The sequence below is a fragment of the Ahaetulla prasina genome, chromosome 15, assembly GCF_028640845.1.
Source record: "Ahaetulla prasina isolate Xishuangbanna chromosome 15, ASM2864084v1, whole genome shotgun sequence".
Lineage (NCBI taxonomy): Eukaryota > Metazoa > Chordata > Lepidosauria > Squamata > Colubridae > Ahaetulla > Ahaetulla prasina.
The window spans coordinates 16700825-16725660 of NC_080553.1; the positions used below are offsets into that span (position 1 = coordinate 16700825).

At 44.7% G+C, this 24836-nt stretch overlaps 1 protein-coding gene across 1 annotated transcript in view; it reads left to right on the forward strand.

Moving 5' to 3' along the window:
• Nucleotides 1-149: 149 nt before the first annotated feature.
• SBNO1 (strawberry notch homolog 1) overlaps nucleotides 150-24836 on the forward strand; it is a 28236-nt gene continuing 3549 nt past the window's right edge. Inside the window, exons 1-29 of the mRNA XM_058158186.1 lie at nucleotides 150-528; nucleotides 4375-4502; nucleotides 7548-7857; nucleotides 9079-9179; nucleotides 10079-10175; nucleotides 10274-10434; nucleotides 11451-11584; nucleotides 11683-11773; nucleotides 12910-13071; nucleotides 13627-13762; nucleotides 13893-13998; nucleotides 14152-14305; nucleotides 15203-15385; nucleotides 15497-15594; nucleotides 16898-17049; nucleotides 18070-18267; nucleotides 18389-18553; nucleotides 19210-19379; nucleotides 20274-20405; nucleotides 20898-21033; nucleotides 21979-22091; nucleotides 22238-22309; nucleotides 22564-22663; nucleotides 23045-23119; nucleotides 23282-23428; nucleotides 23842-23936; nucleotides 24052-24144; nucleotides 24398-24535; nucleotides 24700-24776. Coding sequence (XP_058014169.1) covers nucleotides 4377-4502; nucleotides 7548-7857; nucleotides 9079-9179; nucleotides 10079-10175; nucleotides 10274-10434; nucleotides 11451-11584; nucleotides 11683-11773; nucleotides 12910-13071; nucleotides 13627-13762; nucleotides 13893-13998; nucleotides 14152-14305; nucleotides 15203-15385; nucleotides 15497-15594; nucleotides 16898-17049; nucleotides 18070-18267; nucleotides 18389-18553; nucleotides 19210-19379; nucleotides 20274-20405; nucleotides 20898-21033; nucleotides 21979-22091; nucleotides 22238-22309; nucleotides 22564-22663; nucleotides 23045-23119; nucleotides 23282-23428; nucleotides 23842-23936; nucleotides 24052-24144; nucleotides 24398-24535; nucleotides 24700-24776 — 3722 coding nt within the window. The 5' untranslated portion in view covers nucleotides 150-528; nucleotides 4375-4376. The remainder of the gene's footprint in view (nucleotides 529-4374; nucleotides 4503-7547; nucleotides 7858-9078; nucleotides 9180-10078; nucleotides 10176-10273; nucleotides 10435-11450; nucleotides 11585-11682; nucleotides 11774-12909; nucleotides 13072-13626; nucleotides 13763-13892; nucleotides 13999-14151; nucleotides 14306-15202; nucleotides 15386-15496; nucleotides 15595-16897; nucleotides 17050-18069; nucleotides 18268-18388; nucleotides 18554-19209; nucleotides 19380-20273; nucleotides 20406-20897; nucleotides 21034-21978; nucleotides 22092-22237; nucleotides 22310-22563; nucleotides 22664-23044; nucleotides 23120-23281; nucleotides 23429-23841; nucleotides 23937-24051; nucleotides 24145-24397; nucleotides 24536-24699; nucleotides 24777-24836) is intronic.

The window sequence follows — 24836 nt, forward strand, 5'->3', positions numbered from 1 at the left end:
CCGTCACGTGACCCGGCCGGCGAGACCACCTGACTTCGGAGGGAAAGGAGTGAGCAGCGTCGCGCGTGCGCACTGCGGCCCTCTTTCGCCTTGAGCTTCGCAGGGAAGAGAAAGAAAGAGAGGGGGGGGGGAAAGAAAGCCGCGCGACGGTCACGTGGGGGGGGCCTGGTTCGCCCGGCAACAGGAGGGCGAAGCGCGTCCCTTGCCTCGCGGAGGTCACGTGGGAGGCGGCGTCAGCGTCGCCGGCGTCCCAACCCTTCCGCGCAGGCGCGCCTCCTCCCTTTGCCTTTCCCTCCCCCCCACCCCTCTCCGCCTGAGGGAGGGCGCGAGCAGAGGGCGCGCGGGCCAAGATGGCGGCGGCGACGAGTTAGAGAGCGGCGGACGGGCGCGACGGCTGCTGAGGCGACGGCCGCGGGGAGGACGCAGCGGCGGCGGCGAGGGCGGAGGAAGAAGAAGAAAAAGAGGAGGAGGAGGAGGGGAAACGGCGACCGGGAACCTTCTCGGCGGGGACCTCCCGACGCGGCCAGAGTGAGTCTTTCTTCCCCCCCACACACACTCCCCGCCCGCCCGGCCGGCTTCGCGGTCTGAGGAGAAGAGGCGGCCCTCGTCCGGACGCCTCCGCTCCGTTCGCCCTGCGGGAGCTTCCAAAGGCCGTGAATGACGAAGGGCTCCGAGGCGGCGGGTTCCGCATTAGGACGCGGGGAGCGGGGGGGGGGCTTCCTCCCCCCCCCTCACAGAAAGCGTGTCTTTTTATACCCCCTTCCCGGCCGCTTTCTGCACGTGTCCGTCGCGGCGGGAGGCTCCGGGTGGCTTTGGTGCTGCATCCCCAGGAAAGAGAGAGAAAGAGGCAGCCTCGCTTGGAAGCCTTGAGGGAGGGAGAGACACCCCCCCCCAAAAAAAATTGTCTATCCACACACATATATACACAAACAGTTTAATATTATATATTAAATTATGTATATGTCTCTCTGTGTGTATTTTGACTGTTTAAGAAAGAGAAGAAGGCAGCCTTGTAGGGAGACCCGGCCCCTAATACTAATAGAGATTCTATCTATCTATCTATCTACACACAGTTTAATATTTATTAAATAGTGGGTGTTTTGACTGTTTAAGAAAGAAGCAACCTTGCTTGGAAGCTTTTGCAGAGAGCCCCCTGATCCCTAAGAGAATTTCTGTCTCTATCCACACACACATATATATATACACGTACAGTTTAATATTATATATTAAATTATGTATCTATGTGTGTGTATTTTGACTGTTTAAGAAAGAGAAAAAGGCAGTCTTGTGAGGAAACCCGGCCCCTAATAGAAATTCTACCTACACACACACACATATATATATACATAGTTTAATATTATATATTAAATTTTGTGTGTGTTTTGACTGTTTAAGAAAGAGGCAACCTTGCTTGGAAGCTTTTGCAGAGAGCCCCCTAGCCCCTAAGATAAATTCTGTCTACCCATACTACAATATTATATATTAAATTATGTATATGTCTCTTGTGTGTATTTTGACTGTTTAAGAAAGAGAAAAAGGCAGCCTTGTGGGGAGATCCGGCCCCTAATAGAAATTTGATCTATCCACACATATATATATACACATAGTTTAATATTATATTTTAAATTATGTATATATGGGTTGGGTGTGTGTATTTTGACTTTTTGAGACAGAGGTCTTCAAACTTGGCAGCTTGAAGACTTGTGGACTTCAGCTCCCAGAATTCTCCAGCCAGCTATGCTGTGTCCACAAGTCTTAAAGCTGCCAAGTTTGGGGACCCCTGGTTTAAGAAAGAAAGAGGCAGACAGCCTTGCATGGAAGCCTTGGGGGGGGGGGGAGCCTACGTGGCCCCTATTAACATATGATAGAAAAATGTATCTCTCCATCTATCTATCCACACAAGTACAGTTTAATGTTATATATTAAGTAGTGCGTATATATGTGTTTGTACTTATGCATGTAGATATATATATATTTGTGTGTGTTGACAGTATAAGAAATGGAAAGAGGAGGCTTGCTTTGAAGCCTTCAGGGGAGAGTAGGGGGGTAGGAATAAGGGGTGGGAGCCACCCCTCCTGGCTCCCATTGATATTTTATATATATAGATACCCACACAGTGTGTGTATATACACATATAAACACAAATGCTGTATATAATATGTACAGCATGTGTATATGTGGGTATGTGTATGTTTCTATACAGATTTCTGCATATATACATACACATGCTGTATATAATACAATGATTTACATTGTGTGTATATGTGTGTATGTATATGTATGTCTGTGTGTGTATATTGGCAATTTAAGGTCAAAGGTGGCTGCGGAGTCCAGCACGGGGGTCCAGAGGATCATAGTATGCACGCAGGGTGGCCCCTCCCCAGCCCTGGGAAACTTCCCCTTTGGCCCGCACTTGCAGGAGGTACCTTCTTCTCCCAGTCCTTGTTTTCCTGCCTTTTTTGTTCCCAGATGTGCTGGGTGGAAAGACTGGAGCCTGAAACCATCCACTCTTGGTGGGTGGGAAGGCTGGAAAGTATGAAGCCCCCCTTTTTTTTGCTAAACAAGGGGAGGGGGGGCGCAGTTTGTTCCTCCTGGCTGGCTCAAGAGAAACGACTATTGTTTCCAGGTCCCTCTCTATTGGTTACCCTTCTCTAGCCCTGGAGGATCTATCTGGTTGCTGCTGCTAACAGGATTCATTTAGGTTGATCTATGGGGCAAATGTGGGGTCTGAGTGTTCACTTAGATCCAGCCCTATCCTGAAGTTTATGTTTTACAACACGTGGCAGGGTAGGCCACCTAGGGAGATTTACAAGGTTTATTTTCTCTTTTACTATGCTCTCTTGCACAGGAGAGAGCCTTCAAGTCTCTGTGACATTATTCAGGATTATTGTTGATTAGATTTTACATCCTGGCAAGGACAATTGAGAGGATCTCAGGCCAGCAAACTGCCTCCCTGACTGATTCTACGCTCATTGAACTCTCTTCTCCAGGCAAAGGCGGTGTTGGTTGTATTGACTGATGCATAATTTTCTATCAGTCTGTTTTGGAAAGTGACAAAGCAAACGCTAATTGTTTGGAAACTAATTCAGCATCAAACCTTGAAGAATATCACTGCAATCTTCAGGGGAATGCCAGAACTTTTTGTTTTGATAACATGTATGGTTAACGAGGGGCTCATTCAGAATTCTCGAAGGTCTTGAGGGGTGTGTGTTTTTTTGGTAGCTCTGAGGAAATTTTACCCTGGCCTTTCGGTTAGCAACACAGAGCAGTTTGAACTTTGAGTTGCTACGTGTCTTTGTGTTTGGTTTTTCTTTCATTACAACCCTTCAAAAGGGAGTGTAAAAATCTGCATGCTGCCTCAAGCTTGAAAATGAACCCCCGACAAGTTCGTGGAATCTGGGTTTTTCACTGTAGGGTACATGCAGTACTGGGAGATAATCAAAGAAGCTTAAGCTGTCAATTGGAATGTGTATGTTGCTTTCTAGTAGTGCAGTTTATGCTTCCTGTTTTCTTTTTAAATTTAATTCCTGGAACCTCGTGGCCAAAGACAGAGGCTTCCTCTCTTCTTGGGTGACTTCAGAGAAACGGGGCTAAACTTAATGTGAGCAGTTACAATAAAAACAACAACAACAACCCCCCTCTACTCCAGCTGAGTATTTATTGGTAGCTACAATGTGATGTGTTCTGCCTTCTAGTAGCAATCAACGAAAATTTGCCTAGAAAAAAAAGCTAGAAGTCCCTCTGTGAGGCAGATGGGCAGTTCCTAAATACGCTAAACATATAAAAATGAAATATTTTTGGTGGGGTGGCCAATGGATGCATGAATGTTAAAAGTAATCCAGGTCTGTGGTACTCTTAGGTTAAAAGGGTTACCTTTTTATCTGTCTCCAGCACTGCCAGGCTCTGATCCCATCTGCTTTTATGCTCTAAAGATTAATGGGATATTTCATCATATTTGTATTTTGGATTCATGGTTTATTTACAAAGAAGATTGCTCTTCACTGGGCTGGGGAAGCTGGAAGCACTTTGGCATTTAGCAAAACTATTGCTCTTTAGAGAACGCCTTGGGAGAAGGGATTTAACAAAATAACAGAAGCGGAAGGATCCTCTTCTAGTCCAACCCCTGTTCCAGCAGGAAACTCTGTAACATTTCAGACAAATGGTTGTCCTAATCTGATTTTCATTCAGCCTTCCTCATGCAATGATAACTTTCTGTCACATGTTTTAGGTGCTTCTGAACTAAGTTGGGGGAGCTTTTAAGGGATGGCAACCGAGAGATGCCCTTTTAGAAGTGAAAAGATAAAAGAAATTATGGTTTAGTAGAAGCAGCTGCCACGGTGGGAACAGCTTATCTGTCATTTGCTCTTGTTTCAGAAATGGTGGAACCAGGACAAGATCTTTTGCTTACAGCTTTAAGTGAAAGTGGAATTAGCCCAAATGACTTGTTTGACATCGATTCTCCAGATATGGGCCTCGCAACTCCACCTCCAGCAATACAGCAGGTTGGAAAGCATTTCTACAATTTTGTATTTGTCACGGTCTAGTAGCATTTGAGTTACTTTTATTTCCCTGGGGGGCGGGGGGGGGGGAAATCCATTGCTGATACAGTCTATTACTAGGCAGAGAAAAGCTGGATGTTATTTATTTTATCAACCTTAACATAGCAAAATAACATCATTCTAAACGTTGTTACTTTATTACCTGTAAATGGAAAGCCTTCCATTCTCAGATTTCCTGGGACTTGTAAAACTGGTACTGACCCTCTGTGTGTGTGCCATATATCAGACCTGCTTGACATCTCTGGGAATAAGGAATTAAGGCTAGATTTATAACAGTCAGCTCTGGGAAATAAACTTTTTCAGATTATATTCTGCTGGCCCATTTATAACATCGTTTCGACTTTATGTCACATTAATCTCCTTACCAGGTTTCTCCTCTAAGAATGTAACATGTTGCATCGCTGTCCCTTTTGTCAGTTGCAAAATATAAGCCTGAGATGCGCTATTTGCGCTACTTTTGTCTGAGAAAGTTTTCATTGGCCAAGGTAGATTGGCTTCTGTGTAAGGAATACCAGAACCATGACTGAGTTCAGACAATACAAGAAGCCACACCAAATATGCTTGGCCAACCCCTCCTTTGAGCTGTGAATTGGGGATTATGGCCACAGCGCACCCCACTTAACTGGCTGTGTTTATAGAACTTGTTTAACCAGAGACAAAGGTCTAGGTATTCACACAGGGCTTAATATCAACCTGGGTTGTTGTTTTTTTTTTGCTCAGGGAGTTGCTCCTAACATCCCGTTTGTTTGTTCTTTGAATATACAAACTGGTTTAACTCATTAGCTAGGTTGAAGGATTCTCTAGCAGTGCAAATATCTACTATTTGATCTGTTTCCAAGCGTATTTAACAGCGATAATCTGCAATTCAGATGATCTGCATCGTTTACTTAAATCATTCAGATTTTGTATGCCAATATAAGCTTTAAAAATATGTAGGATTGTGCTTATATTGCAATATACATTTACAGTATTTTCTGCCAAATACACCTGAGGTAAAGGAAGTATGTTGCGTTAAACCCTGATAGCACCAATCTAACATTCACTGTTAATTCTCTTGTAGTCATTAATGCATTAGAGCTGGGGTTGGAGTTAGAAGCATCAGTAGGTGTTAAAGCAGAGCCACAGGCTGCCTCTTCTCCTACAGTACTGAACGCCGGAGTAAGGAAAACACATTTTTAAATAGTTACACCGAAGATTACAAGCGCACTTTTCTTGAACTGTACAAGTAAAAATAGGGGCATTTGTTCCCTAAATAAATGCCAAAGTTTATGTTTACAGCAGAGTTTAAATTAAAAAAAAAACTAAACTTACTTTGAATCAGAGTTTTAGTTTAGTTTATTAGTTTACTTTATTGTCATTGCACCTCGTACAACAAAATTAAATGCAGTGTGCATTATCACTATAAAAATAAAACACAAACACCCATCCTTCACATTCTATACAATTGAATTGAAAACCCTGTATTGCATTAATATTGCACTATACAGTAGAATTCAATACAGTTACTGTTCTGGGATAGGAGCTGTTTTTCAGCCTATTTATCCTTGTTTTTTTCATCCTGCATAGTCTGCCAGATGGTAATAGTTCAAAGGGGAAAAAAAGGGTGCCCAGGATGAGATGGATCTTTAAGAACGTTTTGAACTTTCTTAAGGCAGCGGGCGCTATAAAGCTCTTCCAAGGACCAATGATCCCCTGGGCAATGATGTTAAAACTCTGGAGCGCTGTCCTATCTGCCACTGTGCAATTGGCAAACCATGCGCAGGTGCAGTAAGTTAAAATACTCTCTATGGTGCAGCGGTAGAAGGTCACCAGCCGTTTTCCATTCGGTGGTTGTTTCCTGAGAAATTTCAGGTGGTATAATCTCTGCTGGGTCCTTTTGACCAGTGCTGCAATGTGAGCACCCCAGGCCATGCCCTCTTTTATGATAACACCCAGAAACTTAAAACTGGCCACTTGCTCCACTCGGTCTCCATTGATAAGCAAGGGCTGGATGTCTGATCTATTCCTTCTGTAGTCCACTATAAGCTCCTTGGTCTCCTTGGTGTTAAGGACCAAGTTATTGTCTCCACACCACGAAAGCAACCGGTCCACCTTATCTTGATAGGTAGACTCATCCCCCCCCCCCCCCGGAGATGAGTCCTACTACTGTTGTATTATCTGCAAATTTAGTAATAGTATTACTAGCGTGAGTGGGAAGAGTTGCAAGAGTATAGAGTAAGGGACTCAACACGCAACCTGGTGGTGTACCAGTGTTAAGAATAAGGGCTGAAGAGATATGATTACCTAATCTGACCCTCTGAGAGCGGCCAGACAGAAAATCCATAATCCAAAGGCAGATCCAAAGAGGATCCTTAGAGAAGGTTTCCGAGCCATTGTACCGAGTCTGTAGAATCAAACCTTCTGCCTCTTTCCTGTGGGACATCCTTCCACCTGAAGTCAGGTCAGCCTCATCCTATCGGCATTTAGAATACCTGTCCAAACTTGCCTGTTTTAGAAAGACTTAATAGAAAGATATTCTTCAGCATGATTGATACGTCTCTGAAGTTGCTGTAGATTTTATATTATCATCCTCTTTTTAACAACCCCATAATCCCTTGTGGGATGGAAGTCTGGGCAACTGAATGGAGCCGAGTGTTTACTGGCCGGATGCCCTTCCTGTCGCCAGTGCAGAGTTTTGCTCAGCAGATAATATTCTCATCGTGCCCAGAGAGAGAAATATCTGCCTCTACCTAGGATCGAACTCGCAGCTCCTGACTGTGAGGCGAGAGCTCCACCTCCACCGTAGGTTTTATATGATGTTATGATCATTTTACTACTTTAATCCTGTTTGCTGCCTGCCGCTTAGAACACTTACAGTCGAAGTAGAATCACTTACAGAATCACTATAGAATCACTTACATTTCCACGCCTAAGTTAGGAAGATAAATGCCGGGCAGTTGTCCATGTTTCTCTTGCAACCTCAAGAATGAGTTTTTCCCGTTCCTTTAGCCACCACCTTCCACCACAACCTTTGTCCTGAATCAAATCAACCAGCTGCCTACGCTGGGGACGACCATCGTCATGACGAAAACGACCCCTGTGACCAGTACCAGACAGACCATCACCGTAGCAAAGATCATACAAACCAGCACCACCACACGGCCCTCGGTGACGGTGCCCGTGGCGCGCAACACCCTGACCACCCCCTTGCCCAAGGACCAGATCCAGCTGAAAGATCTCCTCAAGAACAACAGTCTTAACGAACTGATGAAACTGAAGCCTCCGCCCAACATCGCCCCTCCTGTGGCGACCGCGGCGAGTAAGTAGCGGAGTCGTCTGAATGGATTTTGGTGCGCAGGCTTGGGGAATAGGGAATGGTGCCCCTTATATAGACTGTTCTGACCCAGCTCTCTGAACACGACAAACCCTCTGTAGTTGAAGCAATGATTGCGTTACGAGCAGCGCCAGCAGCCCTGGCAAAAAAGTTTCTCTCGAACCGCAGGCTAACAAGTCCGTCCGTCCGGAAGATGAATAGTTGTCTGCCACACTTATTCATCTCCTGTCTTTTATCCCCAGAGCTAAGGTGGGGTTTCACTAGCAGCAATGGTTCCTCCTTCCCAAGGACCGGCCCACGGATTTCCACTGCTCTCCTCTCCTCTGCCTTCTGAGCATCCACACGTCAGGCACTGGACCCAGCTGTTCCTCCTCTTCCTCATCAGCCACCTCCAGACCTGGGGGCTGCTGACTCTCCATCTGAGGATTGAGGGTTTTCCACGTTGCAGCATCCCCCCCCCAAAGGGTCACATGACCAAAATGCAGATGCTTAGCAACTGACTCACATTTATGGCAGTTGCAGTGTCCCGGGTTCACCTGATCTCCTTTTGCGACCTGACAAGTCAGTGGGGGAAAATAAGAAACAGTTTTACTAACTTAACTGCAGTGATTCGTGTAACAGCCGTGGCAAGAAAGGTCATAGAATGAGGCAAAATTTACTTACCAAATATCTTGCTTAGCAACAGAGTTCAATTATGGTCCTAAGTCGAGATCTACCTGTACTAGGAATTCTTTAGTCCAGGGGTGTCCAACCGTGGCTATTTAATCACCCTACCCATACTGCAATGCTAGCCTCATAATTATTCATTTAAGTAGAGAAAAAGAAAGCTAAAATAGCTGGATGTTAAAAATGTATTAAGGTCCCAAATGTCGCCTTTTTTACAGAAATAATTCTTCTGTACCCAAACGTGGTAAACGCCACTATGCTTGGTAAGATCACTTCCCTTGTTGAAACGGGTTATAGAGTTTCCTTTCTCTCACCCCACCACGTGGGAAATTTGGCGTAATCTTTATCCAACTTCGGTGCTCTTAAACACTTTGCGTCCTCTTGGTAGCCGTAAATTTAAGACTGGCTTGAAGCTCGTCTGCACTGTGGTGTTTTGGTGGATAAAATTTTGCCTCTCATTTACACCGGCTTCGAGAATACTTGTATTACATCATAAACATTTTTCTTAACGTTTAATCCTTTGGGACGTTTTATTTTCAGCCGATATGAGCAACGGTGCTGTTAAAAAGGAGACTTCGACCAAAGAGGTCACAAGGATCTGGGTAAATGATCTAAAAATGAGAAGCTTCTCTCCTACCATGGTATGTATGACCCTAAATTTATATTTACAGTATATGGCTTTATTTGATTTTATTCACCTCGCGTACTTAATGTAATGTTCATATTACAATGGAACTGGCAGGGTTCCAAGGAACACCCCCAACAAAATAAAGCTCTGAGGCTTGAGGTTCCTCAAAGTTCCAATTTATTAGAGATGTCATGTTGGCACAGCTGGGAAAACCCGAAACTGAAAGCTTCCAGGTTTTCCACACCAAGTTGACAGTTCACAGCCCTGCCCCACACCCACACGTTCATCACATGGTCCAATCAACTCTTCACACTCAATTGGATACAATCTTCAGGCAGTCTCCGTCAGATGCTGGATGTCCTTGAATACGGAATGTTGTTATGACTAACTTTCTACCGCTCCAACAACAACCCCCTCCCAACTTCCCCAGCTAAAATACGTGGCAGTTAAAAAGCAAAAAAGAAAATTGCCTTACAACCCTGTTCCTTAAACTCTGAAATCCTAGATTTTCATGTGTTGTGTAAACTGATTTCTTTTTAACACTTGGTTTCGTGTACTTGATTACAATAAATGTATTGGAGACAAAACCTTTAAAAGTTTTGTAGACGCACTGTTTACCAGTGAGCACCCTATTCAGCCTTTTTTTAAATATAATATACCGACACGTTTCTTTGCTTCAAAGCGACGTAGTACAGGTCTGTTAAGTGGATTATACCAGACCCCCCTGTGGGCAATTTAAAATCTTTTCTGGTGGAAAATGACTGGACTCAGAAGGAGAACACCTTAAAAGTAGCATTCTAAGCATCAGCAAGAAGACGGTCGGGAGGTTAGGCAGCCATTCGTGTCTGCTCACCCTTGAACTTGGCTGCTTTGTGCGAGACAGATTGCAACACCCTCTGATCTTCCCTGCAGAAAGTGCCCGTCACAAAAGAGGAAGAAGAACCGGAGGAAGAGGACGAGGAAGAAATGGGCCACGCGGAGACCTATGCCGAATACATGCCCATAAAATGTACGCCTACTACGTCTTTTTATCAACAACGTGAAATACCTGAATAGCCAAAGGCGGAGAAACGCCGCCTTAACACAACCCTGCCTTTTCTCCCACAGTAAAAATCGGCTTGCGCCATCCTGACCCGGTGGTAGAAACCAGTTCTCTCTCCAGCGTGACCCCTCCTGAAGTATGGTACAAATCTTCCATTCCGGAAGAAAGCATCGACAGCGGTTGGCTGTCAGCCTTGCAGCTTGAAGCGATTACCTACGCAGCACAGGTACTGCCTTCTTCGCCGAAGGCTAGCTACAAACTCGTTCCCATCCCGAAGCCCACCGAAACTGAGACCGAGGACAAGTTCTTACCATAGATATCGTAACGGGTTTTCGTGGTGGTTCAGGGGTTAGAATGCAGGCTACTTCTGCTGCCTGCCGGCTGCCTGCAATTGGGCGGTTCAATTGTCACCGGCTCATGTGATGTGACCTAGGCCCAAGTAGTTATTACCAGACACAATCGGTCCTAAACAAACATATTTTATTAGAACAGCTGAGAATTACTTCATTCTCAGTTCAGTCCAAATTAATTCCAAAACAAAAGTTCTTCGGCCTTATCACAAACCTTTGTCTTCTTTGACACCCTGCCAAAGGCTATTTTTGGCAAGAACCTCACGAAGTTCAGAAACAGGAGACTAGAAGCAATGGAATCGACGTTGCTTTCCTACAAAAAGCCCAAGAGCCCTTGCTGGTCTTTTAAGCCTTACGGGTGTGTTTTATACTTGGAATGTAGCCCCGCCCAGCTTCTCAAACGGAGGTTTCAGAGGCTGAAAAAAGCATCAGAAATGAAGCTTCAGAAAAGAAGCCCCCAAACAGAGCTTCAGAAAAGAAGCTCCCAAACAGAGCTTCAGAAAAAAAGCCTCCAAACAGCTTCAGAGGCTTTTTTTTCTGAACTTGTTTTGGAGGCTTTCAGAGGCAGAAAAAAAAGCCAGGCACAGAGCTCACAACTAAGGAACCTGTTGCTAAAATTCACCTGTGGGAACAGCTGATTGGGGGTATTCCGGGAAGCTGATCCACCTGCCAATCAGCTTTTTTCTTATTTTCCTCCCCCAAAGTTAAGGTGCATCTTATATTCCCCAAAATACGGTATTTTACTTTTTGAATTCCTCCTAGTTTACCAAATAGACTACGTATTTCCCGCATACGTGCACCTTAGCATTAAGTGCCCCTTTTATATACTTTCCCTGCTCTCATCCGTGCGCTCTAGGCCTCACGCTAAATAAACTCTGTAACTTCCCCACAGCAACACGAGACATTCCTACCGAACGGAGACCGAGCCGGCTTCTTAATAGGCGACGGTGCCGGTGTAGGGAAAGGAAGAACCATCGCTGGCATCATTTATGAAAACTACCTCTTGGGTAGAAAAAGGGCAGTGTGGTAAGCCTCGTACTCGGGCATCCGGGTCAGTAGGGTATTGTTCTCCTTGTCATTGGCTTTGTCTTCATGGTGGATCTGTTGCCTTTTCCCTCTTCCAGGTTTAGTGTTTCAAACGATCTGAAATACGATGCCGAAAGGGACTTGAGAGATATTGGCGCCAAAAACATTTTGGTCCATTCGTTAAACAAGGTGTGGAAATATTTTACTATTGTACAGTTGAAGCAAAAAAACCCCCCCAAAAGCCTCTAGGTACGCTTGTGTGAGATGCATGCCCGATGAATGCTTCGTTTTAGAATTTAAACCAGAAACCTACCATAGATAGTTTTGTTACTTTCAGGTTCGCTTGCACTGTGTCGGGAAGTAGTGTTAACAATCACTTGTCCACAAATTATTTTTCGGGTTAATTTTTGCAGTAGGTGTTGCATGTTTTGATAGGTCATAATAGGGAGGCGGTTTCAAATCCTCAGTTATTGAAACATGGTGTCAGAGTTCCAAGGAACACCCCCAACGAAATAAAGCTCTGAGGCTTGAGGTTCCTCAAAGTTCCAATTTATTAGAAATGTCATGTTGGCACAGCTGGGAAAACCCGAAACTGAAAGCTTCCAGGTTTTCCACACCCAACTGACAGTTCACAGCTCTGCCCCACACCCACAAGTTCATCACATTGTCCAATCAACTCTTCACACTCAACTGCATACAATCTTCAGGCAATCTACATCAGACACAGGCAAAAGTCCTTGAATACGGAATGTTGTTATGACTAACTTTCTACCGCTCCAACAACAACCCACTCCCAACTTCCCCAGCTAAAATATGTGGCAGTGAAGAAGCAAAAAAAAAAAAAATTGCCTTCCAAAACTGACAACCTGGGGGAATTAAATTATGCGGAATCGTATTGTATTTCTGCATTCTCCCGTAAAAATGTGAAAACTTAAATTAGATTTGCCTCTATGGGGAAGTTTTACAGGAGGAAACCACTTGCTAGAATTTGTGTATTTATAGCATCTCATTGGACAAATTAGCTACCAAGATTAATTTTTCCTGGAAAACACATTGAATACGTGATACGTAAGACAGTCTTTCTCGATTTAATAAAACTTGTATACAGTGACAGAGTAAACAAAAATACCAGAGCAGAAACTTCTGTGGGAGTCCAACAGCTTTCTGGTTTATCTGAGTGCCAAGCACAATAACATCAGAAATGTTTTTCTTTTTAAGAATGCATCTTTTAATGCTTTTTGGAGCTGAGTAAGGGAAGATAATGCGTGCACGTTTGTAATGGAACAGAATAGCCTTCATACCCTCTGATCTTATTTCTGCTTTAGTTCAAATATGGAAAAATTTCTTCCAAGCATAATGGAAGCGTGAAGAAAGGAGTCATCTTTGCGACTTATTCTTCACTTATCGGGGAAAGTCAGTCTGGAGGAAAATATAAAACCAGGCTCAAGCAGCTTCTTCACTGGTGCGGAGACGACTTTGACGGAGTGGTATCCTTTTCCAGTTGCTAGATTGGGGCAATATCCCTCCTTGTAAATTAGCATCTTTTGATTGGTGTCTGATACTCTTTTATAAGTTGCATTTTCCAATTCCAAGGCTATCAAAAATATGGAAAACAGATAATGCTTCCAGATAGAGTGGCGACGCTCCAGATAAAGTAATTTTTCAGTTTTCAGAGCTATGGGTTTCAGCTCTCAGAATTCTCAACAATGCCCTCGCTGGCTGGAGAATTCTGGGTACCGAAGGTCGTAGGTCAGGAAGTTGCCACAGTTGAAAAACACTGCTAAGTTTTGTATCTAGCCTAGTTGATTCTCATCTTTAAATCTCCATGTTTGCCTGGAATAGTCCTTTGACACTTTCGTTAACATCCCTTGCTTACAGCGAAAAGATTTTATCGTTCAGCATTGGTCAAATAAACATAACTAATTGATCAATATATATTTGTTATGGACAGCAATTTCGGGCTTCCATTCAGTGGAATATTTACCGTGCACCTTTATACATGAATGTTTGTGAAATGTCTTGCTCCTTAACCACCTCTTCAGATAGTGTTTGACGAATGTCACAAGGCTAAAAACCTTTGTCCGGTTGGCTCTTCAAAACCAACTAAGACAGGCTTGGCTGTTCTGGAACTGCAGAACAAGCTTCCGAAGGCCAGGGTTATTTATGCTAGCGCCACAGGTAAGGACCGTTTCTATCCTTTGAACATCGAGTGGATTGCGATGCTGTTTTCAAAGGGGGAAAGAAACCTGAATTAATTTCCTTCCCTCTTTCTTTCTTTCTTTCTTTCTTTTTTAATGTTCGCTTTCAGGTGCTTCAGAGCCCCGAAACATGGCATATATGAACCGCCTTGGGATTTGGGGGGAAGGGACCCCATTTAGGGAATTCAGCGACTTTATCCAAGCAGTTGAAAGAAGGTACGTTTGTAGGTCTTGGCTGGTGTTGCATCAGATGGGAGAAGCAAATCGTCAGAAGCATTGCCACAGCTTTTCTCAAAGTTCCGGCAGGTCCCTGTGAGAATAATCTCCCTTTAAAAATTGTCTTTTTTCTTTCTTTCTTGTAATCTTCAGAGGTGTGGGTGCCATGGAAATAGTTGCCATGGATATGAAGCTAAGAGGAATGTACATAGCCAGGCAGCTGAGCTTCTCAGGGGTCACCTTCAAAATAGACGAAGTTCATCTTTCTCAGCACTACGTCAAAATGTATAATAAATCTGTGAAAATGGTAAGCCTTTAAAAAAGGGAGAAGTTGGCGGTTCGGGAGGCTTTGAGAAAGAGCGTTGCGTTAACTCCTCGCAAGAGAAACCCCATGGAATCTTTTGGGACGGTGGAAAGACAGAACAGGGCAGCATGAAATCAGCTCCATTAACCATACTTGGGTTTTTCCAGGAGAAGTACACCAAAGCCTTCATCAGTTTTTCTGCAGACGTTTTATTCCCCCATCTCAGAGGGGGCTTAGAAGTTAAAAAGAGTCTCGCAGGATTTGTAGCCTCCACGAGAACCTGGGTTTCCCTCCGTGCCAAGGAATTCATTCGGTGAACCCTATGCGACGTTACTGGAGCAAGGAGCAGATGTGGTCATGCTTAAATTAATTAAATTAATAATTACATTAATGTTATTGGTAGAATAAAACCACGTTTTCTAGGCTAAAACCTTGACATTTCAGTAGATAGTTTATAGGTTATTTGTTGCTGAAAAACAGTGGATTCCAGATATTGTTTTTTTTCTTAAACCCAAAATTTAAGAGTTAGACTTTTTAAGAACCAGTCGTCTGTCTGTCTGTGGAACTTCTCAATCAATCATCCAGGCCATGGTTGTCCCAAAGGTGCTTTTTCGAAAAGGCAGCTGGATTTAACTTGGTCCTTTCTCTGGAAACGTTTCGCTTGTCATCCAAGAAGAACTTGAGAACTGAACTGAAGGAGCTTCTTGGGTGACGGGCGAAACGTTTTCAAAGAAAGCACCAAAAAACTCCAGTTGCCATTTTGTAAGGGGGGGGGGGAGGAACCACCTTTGGACAACAGTCGGTTTAGTCTTGCATCCTCTCCTCCCGTTTTATATTGCTGATCCTTTGATGTCTCCCTGCAAACTGCTTTTGTTTTTGTTTTCCCCCCCCCCCCTTCAGTGGGTAAGTGCCAGGGAGAAATTCCAGCAAGCTGCTGACCTCATTGACGCCGAACAGCGCATGAAGAAGTCCATGTGGGGCCAGTTCTGGTCGGCTCACCAGAGATTTTTTAAATACCTCTGCATTGCATCCAAAGTCAAAAGAGTGGTGCAGCTGGCCCGGGAAGAGATCAAGAACGGCAAGGTGGGGTTGGTGACCCTTGACTTGAGGGTCCTGGAACGACTGGTGAAGCACCACCCGTCCTCCACGTTCAAAAGAGCTTAAAACCTCCCCCGTGTGTTTTCCTTCCTACAGTGCGTGGTCATCGGGCTGCAGTCCACAGGAGAAGCCAGGACATTGGAAGCTTTGGAAGAAGGCGGCGGGGAACTCAACGACTTTGTTTCCACAGCAAAGTAAGCCGCCTCTGTCAGTCCTGCAGGTTTCGGGTTTTCGGACTCTTCCAGAACTCAAAGAGCTCTACCTTAGAAATAGTGGGTGGGCCACACGGGAAGAGGATTTGTTTATTAGCAGTATTGTAGTTCAGAAATTTGTGGCTTCCATTCTCGCTTCTAACCCTTTTAAATGTCTTTTAAAGCAGGGGTCTCCAACCTTGGCAATGTTAAGCATGGCGGACTTCAACTCCCAGAATTTTGGCTGAGGAACTGTTGTGACCTAGGCTCACTTAGGCATCAAAGACACAATTAGTCCTAAACAAATCTATTTTCTTATAACAAATAATAGTCCAAATTTAGTCCAAAACAAAATCCTTCAGAAAAAGTTCTTCGGCCTTATCATAAATCTATATCTTCTTTGGCACCCTGCCAAACATCCTGTGTTGCTGCTCTTTTAAGCTTTATGGGAGGGGCCAATCATCTCCTGGCCTTACTCCTGAGTCGTCCTTTTTGCTTCAGCTGCTCTTGGCTTCCGGCAGCTCTTCTCATGCGTGCACTAGAAACAGGCTCCTCCTGTTCCTCTGCCTCTCTCTGTCTGACTCTGGAGGCTCCGGAGTCCGTGCATCACTCCCAGATGGCCCTGGCCCCATCTCTGCCTCCGACGCAGAGCCCTCATCTGGGCCTTCCCCAGCCTCCGGGACTGGCCCATCGTCCTCCCCACCCGCCTCACTGTCCGTCTCAGCTGCCAGCTCTGCAGGCTGCTGGTGGAACACTGGATTTGAAGTCCACAAGTCTTAAAAGTTGCCAAGGTTGGAGATTCCTGCTTTAAAGTATGCTGTCTGGGGCATTCTGGGAGTTGGAAGTCCGCACATTTTAAAGTTGTCAAGTTTGAAAAACACTGCTCTTAAACCATGAGTTATTTCATTTTTCTCCCCCAACATTTTAAATTCATGAACCGTTTAATAGCGTGTATGTGCTGTGTGTGTTAGCCGGAGGTGTCAAGACAAGGGAAAACCGGTGCAGTGCATCCCTTTTGAGATTACCTATGAAAACTCTTCTTTATTATTATGGTATCCTGAAAGGAGATTTATGACCCGTGAGAAACCAGTAAAGCCCCCGTTTTTTGACTTGAGAAGAATATGCTAAACCAACAAGTCCTATTTCCCCAGAAACATGGGTTTCCTATCACGAGGCAAAGGTGGGCCGATTAAATGCTCCTGGCTGTTTTGTGCCACAACCCCTCAATTCTGGCTACGCTAGGTGATGCTCTCGGGCTAGCGTTAAAACACCGCTGCTGTTTTTCTCTCTCGCCGAACTTTTACAGGGGGGTGTTTCAATCCCTCATCGAAAAACATTTCCCAGCTCCCGATCGGAAGAAACTTTTCAGCTTGCTAGGAATCGACCTGTCTCTCCAGAGTAACCACAGCTCTCCCCGGGACAGTCCTTGCAAGGAGGATAAAGTTAAGAAGCGTAAAGGTAACAACGGAGCCCGTTTCGTTGCTATTTTTATTGGGAGCCCCCGGGTGCTCTTTTCAATAGGTGTGCTGATGCCCATTTAGGAAAGCCAGAGGTGGAGAAGGGAGCTGATAAAAATTTGTGAATTGAAAAATATCGTTAATTAGTAGCTTAGGAAGGGGGAGACTTAGCACCAGAGGGGGTTCTAAAAACTGCCTCAGAAGACACCTTACAGTATAGCTCAGGAGTCAGCAATCTGTGGCTCTGGAGCCGCATGTGGCTCGTTCACCCCTCTGCTGTGGCTCCCTGTCGCTCAAAATATGCGTCACAACCACCAATGTGCGACACCTGCCGGCACACAATTTATTGAGCTTTTCAACCCCCGGTAGGCCAACCATGGATAAACCCAAGAAAAAAAAAGTTTCAGAAGAAAACAACATTTAATTCAACTACATCGGCTAGTTTTGTGGCCGCCCAAGAAATAGTCAGGCACGGGAAGGTTTTTGTGGCTCCCGGTGTTTTCTGTGGGAAACGGTTCCAAATGGCTCTTTATGAGTGTTTTAAGGTTGCAGACCCCTGGTACGGTTTTTCCACCAAACAGTATCTAGCAAAGACCCAGCCTTTTATGATGGCCATTTCCAAAGAGAACAACCTGGAATAATACTTGAGAGAGGTGGAAAATAAAAATGCAGTGTCTGTATTTGGAAGCAAGATCTGTCTAAAATCTGGCTGCTGAATTCAGACACGGAGAGATGTTTCCTTCTCTTCGCTTTGTTCCTTGCTGAGAAAACCTAAAAAAATCCCCACGGAAAACACTCTTTGCGTGAATAAAGTCAGGAAACCTCTGCCCCGTTTTCTTCCTTCCGTGTCTTACTGTTGTTCAGTTCCTCAAGATTCCTCCCCAAGGCGACGCTTCTCGGTCAGAAAGTCAACTTTTCTTTTCTTTTTTTTCGTCAACCAACCCCACCCATCAAGAATCGAGGTGACCCTTTCTCTAATGTCCCTTCTTAATTTTTTTGTTTAACGGGGGAAAACAAAAAGGGGAAGAAATGACGAGGGAGGTCAAGAAAGCCCGTAAGACCAGCGGCCTGGCCGGAAGCAGTTCTGATGAAAGCTTCAGTGAGTCGGAGGCCTCGGAGAACGAGGAGAGCGACAATGAGAGTTCCCGCTTTTTAAGTTCCGGGGACGACGACGACTTCAACCCCTTTAGAGATGAATCTAGTGAAGATGATGAGGATGGTGAGATAATTTGGGTCTTTCTCATTTTGGCGGCGTTAGGCGGGGTGTGATTTTTGGGATAAAGCTGGTGAGGTTTTGCCTGCCCACTTTGAAGTGTTTTCCCCCCCCCCCTTCTTCTCAGACCCTTGGCTGATCCGGAAAGAACATAAGAAAAATAAAGAGAAGAAAAAGAAGAAGAGCATAGACCCCGATTCTATTCAGAGTGCCTTACTAGCATCTGGCCTCGGATCCAAAAGGCCGAGTTCTCTCTCCTCCACAGCCGTAACCCCTTCTACAAATGTCACTGGTAAGTCATCCAAGAGGCCTTCTCATCTGTTTCGGCTGTCAGAAAGCTTCTGCCTGGCGTGGAAGCGGCCGTTGTAAAGTCTGCAAACAAAAATCAGAAGTCATCTGCCTGGCTCAATGACTAAGATGGTGAGCTTGTTGATCAAAAGGTCGGCGGTTCGAATCCCTAACGCCATGTAACGGGGTGAGCTCCCGTTGCTTGTCCCAGCTTCTGCCAACCTAGCAGTTCGAAAGCAGGTAAAAAAACGCAAGTAGAAAAACAGGGACCACCTTTGGTGGGAAGGGAACAGCGTTCCGTGTGCCTTTGGCATTGAGTCATGCCGGCCACATGATCACGGAGACGTGTTCGGACAGCACTGGCTCTTCGGCTTTGAAACGGAGATGAGCACCGCCCCCTAGAGTCAGGAACGACTAATACGTATGTGCGAGGGGAACCTTTACCTTTTCCCTTAATCTGCCTGCACTTTTTTCCAATTGGCCAATTATATTGAAACGCTTAGCCTTCTATACTCTTTTCATAAAATCCGTTGCAAAAAAATGGTACCAAACCTCTCCTGAATTTAGGATTCCATGGATTAAAGTGGCTCTCCTTCTAAGAGTCTTTTTTTTAAAAAAATCCCTCCCTCTCTTTTTCCCTCCTGTTTTGGCACTTCACAGCACCCAGTAACACAAACACCAGCTACGTGACGAGTCAGGATGCCGTGGAAAGGGCCCAGCAGATGAAGAAAGAATTGCTGGATAAACTGGAGAAGCTCTCCGAAGATCTCCCTCCTAACACGCTGGATGAACTCATCGACGAACTGGGAGGCCCCGAGAACGTGGCCGAGGTAGGCGGCTTGGATGATCCGGGAAGAAAAGCATTTAGCTAAAACTCAACAAGGAGGGAGTCTTTCCTTGTTGCAAGAGTTGTAAGAATAAGGGTTGTGACACAAGAGGCCTGGCATTAAAAATAGCTGGTCACTGCCAGTGTTCTGACCCAGCTCCCCAAACACGACAAACCCTCTGAAGTGAACTCAAAGATTCCTTTATTAAGAGCGCCTCCATCCGTCTGGGAGATGAATAGTTGTCTGCCACACCTATTCATCTCCGCCCCCTGCCTTTTATCCCCAGAGCTAGGGTGGGGCTTCGCTAGCAGTGGTGGCTCTTCCGTCCCAAGGACCGGCCCGTAGATTTCCACTGCTCTCCTCTCCTCTGCGCATCTGTGCGTCAGGCACTGGACCCAGCTGTTCCTCCTCTTCCTCATCGGCCTCCTCCAGATCTGGGGGCTGTTGACTCCCCATCTGAGGGCTGATGGACGGCCCAGGCTCCGCCTCTCTCTTTTCTTCCAGCTCTATTCCCTCTTCCCCCTCAGAGCTCTCAGGTTGCCTTGATGCTGACCGTGACTCCCACGCCGCCGCCTCCTCTGATTCGGCTGCTGCAGGGGCCGGCGGCCTTCAGCCCCCAATAGTCAGGCTGTAAAGATGCAATGCGAAGCTAACAGAATGGCAGCCATGACAGATTCACTTAATTGTGGCAAGCTAGATCATAAAACGGGGTGACACCTATTTTGCTTAGCAACAGAAAAATTGGGCTCAGCGATGGTTGCAAGTCAAGGACTACCTGTAGGTCCCCAGTACATTTCTTCTCAGCATAGCCTTGAAGAATATTCGATAGGTTTTCAGAGTTCTTTCACGGGCCTCAGCGCTTGACCTGGCCTGCTAATGTGACTCGTTGTTCTGAAGATGACAGGTCGCAAAGGAAGGGTCGTGAGCAACGACGATGGCAGCATCTCCTACGAGTCAAGATCTGAACTTGATGTCCCTGTGGAAATCCTAAATATCACCGAGAAGCAGAGATTCATGGATGGAGATAAGGTACCTTTTGCTTCCTTCAAGGTCGAAATATTTACGTTTTCAGCAAGTTAAAAACAACAACAACAACAACAACAACATTGGTGCTCTAGACTGTACGTTTCTTTCAAAACTGCAGGGACCAAATAATAACTTTTTCCTTTTTGTTTTTGAAAGTTGAAACTTTTTCACGTAATAATGCAATAAGTCAATGCTTGGAATTAGTTGGTGTCAAGACAAGTTGCTTTGGCAAGGGTGTTTGGCTTGCAGTTTTGCGAGAATATGTGATCGGTGCCAACTGTTGATGCCATGGGTGATTTTCCTCCTCAGGAAAGGTGACACCGATAAAACATTGGCGAGAGACGTTTCTCAGCTAATGTGGGGGACAAAAATCTTAATTGCTAAAAAAAAAAAAGGTGATATCTTTCTCAAGTATATCGCATGATGTTTTCATGACCCAAAGTTTGCATTTGTGCATCTCAATTTCTTCACCTTCACCTCCTTTCTGCCTTGCAGAACATTGCCATAATCTCCGAAGCCGCCAGCTCAGGCATATCTTTGCAAGCCGATCGAAGGGCCAAAAATCAGAGAAGGAGAGTGCATATGACCCTGGAGTTGCCGTGGAGTGCCGATCGGGCAATTCAGCAGTTTGGTGAGTAGCTTGAGGTTGGCTGAATGTGGAAACGGGGCCTTTAGTACTGAGCTTCAATGTAGTGTAATTCTACCACCAGGGCCTCCAAGTTCATAAAACATCTCTATAGGCTTTCAGATTGAAAGATGCTTTGATAGAAAAAAAACTTGTGTTCTGTATCAAACATTAATAGAAGATTTACTGATATGGCCAAATTGCTATTGACAATCCTATACCGTGTTTCCCTGAAAATAAGACCCTGTCTTATATTTTTTTGAACCCCGAAATAAGCGCTTGGCCTTATTTTCGGGGAGGTCTTATTATTTTGGGGCGTGTGGAGCAAGACGGGGCTCTTCTTGCCATCTCGCCTGATTTCCAGCTCTTTCCCCCTAACCCTAACGAGAGGAAATGGTGGGGACTGGCTGCGCAAGCGGTTAAATATTTTCGGGGAGGGCTTATTTGGGGGGGGGGCTTATTTTAGCACATGCGTTCAAAAGCCCGATTGAGCTTATTAGCAGGGGAGGTCTTATTTTTTTGGAGGGGGGAAACATGGTATGTATCCCCAAAGTGGCTCGTCAATTGAATGAAGAATCCAATTTTAAGTTTGTATCCACCATCGAAGGCAATAAAAGTTTCCAGCTGGAAATGCGAACAAGTTGAATCTTTCTACCATCCGCTGAACTTTATTCAGATAATTGTCACAAGAGACGGGGGGAGGGGGGGAGATTATATCAATGGTGGTAAGGTGATTGGTAAACTCCTATAATTTTTATATGTATTTGTGGGGCTTTTCTTTTTGTTGTGTTCTAGCTTTTTTGTTTAGAATGTAACACATCCCATGTAATCGAGAGTCGAGTTGTCTGTGTAAATTTATTTATAAGGTGCATCCCCTTCACATACGCGACTTTGGGGCCAATGATGTGTTGACACCCAGCAAACCAAATTTGCCTTTTTCTTAATCTCCAGGACGAACTCACCGGTCCAACCAAGTGACTGCCCCGGAGTACGTCTTCCTAATTTCTGAATTGGCGGGAGAGCAAAGATTTGCCTCGATCGTTGCCAAACGGCTAGAGAGCTTGGTAAGACATTTGCTTAGAGTTGCTCCCGGTGGATCATTGATTACATCCGTCTGGATTTTGACAAAAAGGCGATCCCTGTTATTTTTAAAAAGGCAGCAAACTTCTGTCTCTTGGTTTGTAAGTCAGCTTTTTTTTTTTTTTAACAGGGAGCTCTCACCCACGGAGATAGAAGAGCAACAGAAACTAGAGATCTGAGTAGATTCAACTTTGATAACAAGGTAAAAATCGCAGTCTTTTCCTACTTCTTGATTCAGTGCCATTTTTAACTCGTTTTCCTTTCTCCTTTGAAATTGTGCAGCGCTTGTCCATAGATATATTTGCACATATATTTGTATCTCATTCTATGAATATGCCTTTATGTACAGTATGAAAAAGCAGGATATAATACATGAATGTGCATAAACTGTAATATTCTGTATTGCTAAGACAATCGTTGCTGTTTTTTTTTTTTTTTTTCTTCCTCTGAAATTAGTATGGCCGAAATGCATTGGAAATAGTCATGAAATCCATCGTGAATTTGGATTCCCCGTTAGTGTCTCCGCCAGCAGATTATCCAGGAGAGTTTTTTAAAGGTATGTTTTGTGGGGTTTTTTCCGCAGTCGTTGAAATAAAACTTGGAGAAAAGGCCTCTTGGAAATTGAGATTGGATTGCTTCTTTATACTTATCTCCAAAAAGCGCAGCTAAGTTTCCTTAGCAGTTTCTGGGATGTTTGTAGATTCTTATTTTCAGCCAAGCAAACCAAACCTTCGTTTTTGATCGTGGCATTCCAGCCATTTAATGATTCAATATTTGAGCAGAGGAAATCTAGCCATCTCTTTCTGCTGCTTTATTTATTTTCGAAGCCTGCAAGAAATCCTTTTTTTTTTTTAAATCTGGGGTTCCAATTTATACACCTCATACAGACAATGGCGGTCTTGTAATGCTGAGTTTAATCTCTTTCTTTTCCTTCCAGATGTTCGACAAGGTTTGATAGGTGTCGGCCTAATTAATGTCGAAGATCGGTCTGGAATTCTTACTCTTGACAAAGGTATTTCTTTTGCCACGCTCGGCAACTTCTTTCTGGAAGTATTTCTTGGTTAATGATGGATAGCTGAGCGTTGGGGTTATTTTCCTCTTGCTCAGCACGGAGGGCTGGGAACGGACCCTGCCTGTTTTCTCACCAACGTCACCTCATTTCCCTTCTTTTTAGATTATAACAATATTGGGAAATTCCTGAACCGGATCTTAGGCATGGAGGTCCACCAACAGAACGCTCTGTTCCAGTATTTCTCAGATACGCTAAATGCAGTCATCCACAACGCAAAGAAGAACGGGAGATACGACATGGGCATATTAGGTGAGGAGGCATTTCCAGGTTGGGCAGTACAACTAGTCCTTGACTTACGGAGCCACAACGGAGCCCAAACTTTCTGTGGCTAAGGGAGACAGTTGCTAAGTGAACACTTGGCAATTGATTCATGTTTATGACGGTTGCAGAGTCCCGCGGTTACGTGATCCCCTTTTGTGACCGACTGACCAGCAAACTCAAAAGGGGAAACTTAACAACCGTGTGTGACTTACTTAACAACTGTAGGGGTTCACTTTAACAACCGTGGCAAGAAAGGTCGTAAAATGGGCAAAACTCACTTAACAGCTGTCTCCCTTAGCAACAAAAATGTTGGGCTCCGTTGTGGTCGTACGTACAAGGACTACCTTGTATATGTGTCCACTGCTGATCTCATTCTTTCTTGTGATTTTGTGTTTTTCCAGATTTGGGATCGGGAGATGAAAAAGTGAGGAAAGCAGATGCTAAAAAATTCCTAACCCCAGGCTATTCTACCTCCGGACACGTCGAACTCTACACGGTAAGTTCTTGGATGGTCAGGTCAGGTTGGGCCGAGCTGCCGAAATATGCCTCCCTGGCTGCCTTCCTTCAGAAGAACATGGCCATCAAACAGGCTTTCTGTTCCTGTTTTCTAGATAAGCGTGGAGAGAGGCATGTCTTGGGAGGAAGCAACTAAGCTTTGGAGTGAACAGCGTGGGCCAGAGGACGGGTTTTATTTATCGCTCCAGGTGAGGCTCCGGTTTGAAAGTCTGGCTTAACGTTTTCATGGGCCTCTTTAGCCGAGTTTAGCCAAGCCAAACAGCCACACGTTCTGTTAATAAAATTTTGTACAAAAAGGGACTTAGACTTTCGCCCTCGGTCCAGGTTTATTAAACGGGTAATTTAGGAGTGATCCCCACAGTATATTCTGGGAGGTACAAATGGAATTTGTCTTTCTATTTTCATTCCCACCCCTTGCCTTTTTTTTTTAAAAAAAACCAGATACGAAATAGTAAGAAAACCGCCATCCTCATGAAAGAGGTGAACCCCAAAAAGAAGCTGTTCCTGGTTTATAGGCCAAATACCGGAAAACAATTGAAACTGGAAACCTACTCTGAAATCAAGAAAAAATATAAAAAAGTGAGCCGTCTTTATCAAGTTACCTTTTTAATCGAACCTGTGTGTGTCACGTCTGCTCGATTGCAGATTTCATTTCGTGGTCTTTTTAAAGGTTGAGAAACCTCATTCGTTGCTCCTGAATGGGTTTCCAGCCAGACCTATTAACTGCGGTTCCATAATTCTAGGTATCCTCTGACGATGCTGTCACTCACTGGGTAGAACAGTACATCTCATCGGCAGACACATGCACACATGCTTACTGGTAAGTTCTTTTTTTGGGGGGTGGGGGGTGGGTGTCTTCAAAACAGTTGGACTGATGGAT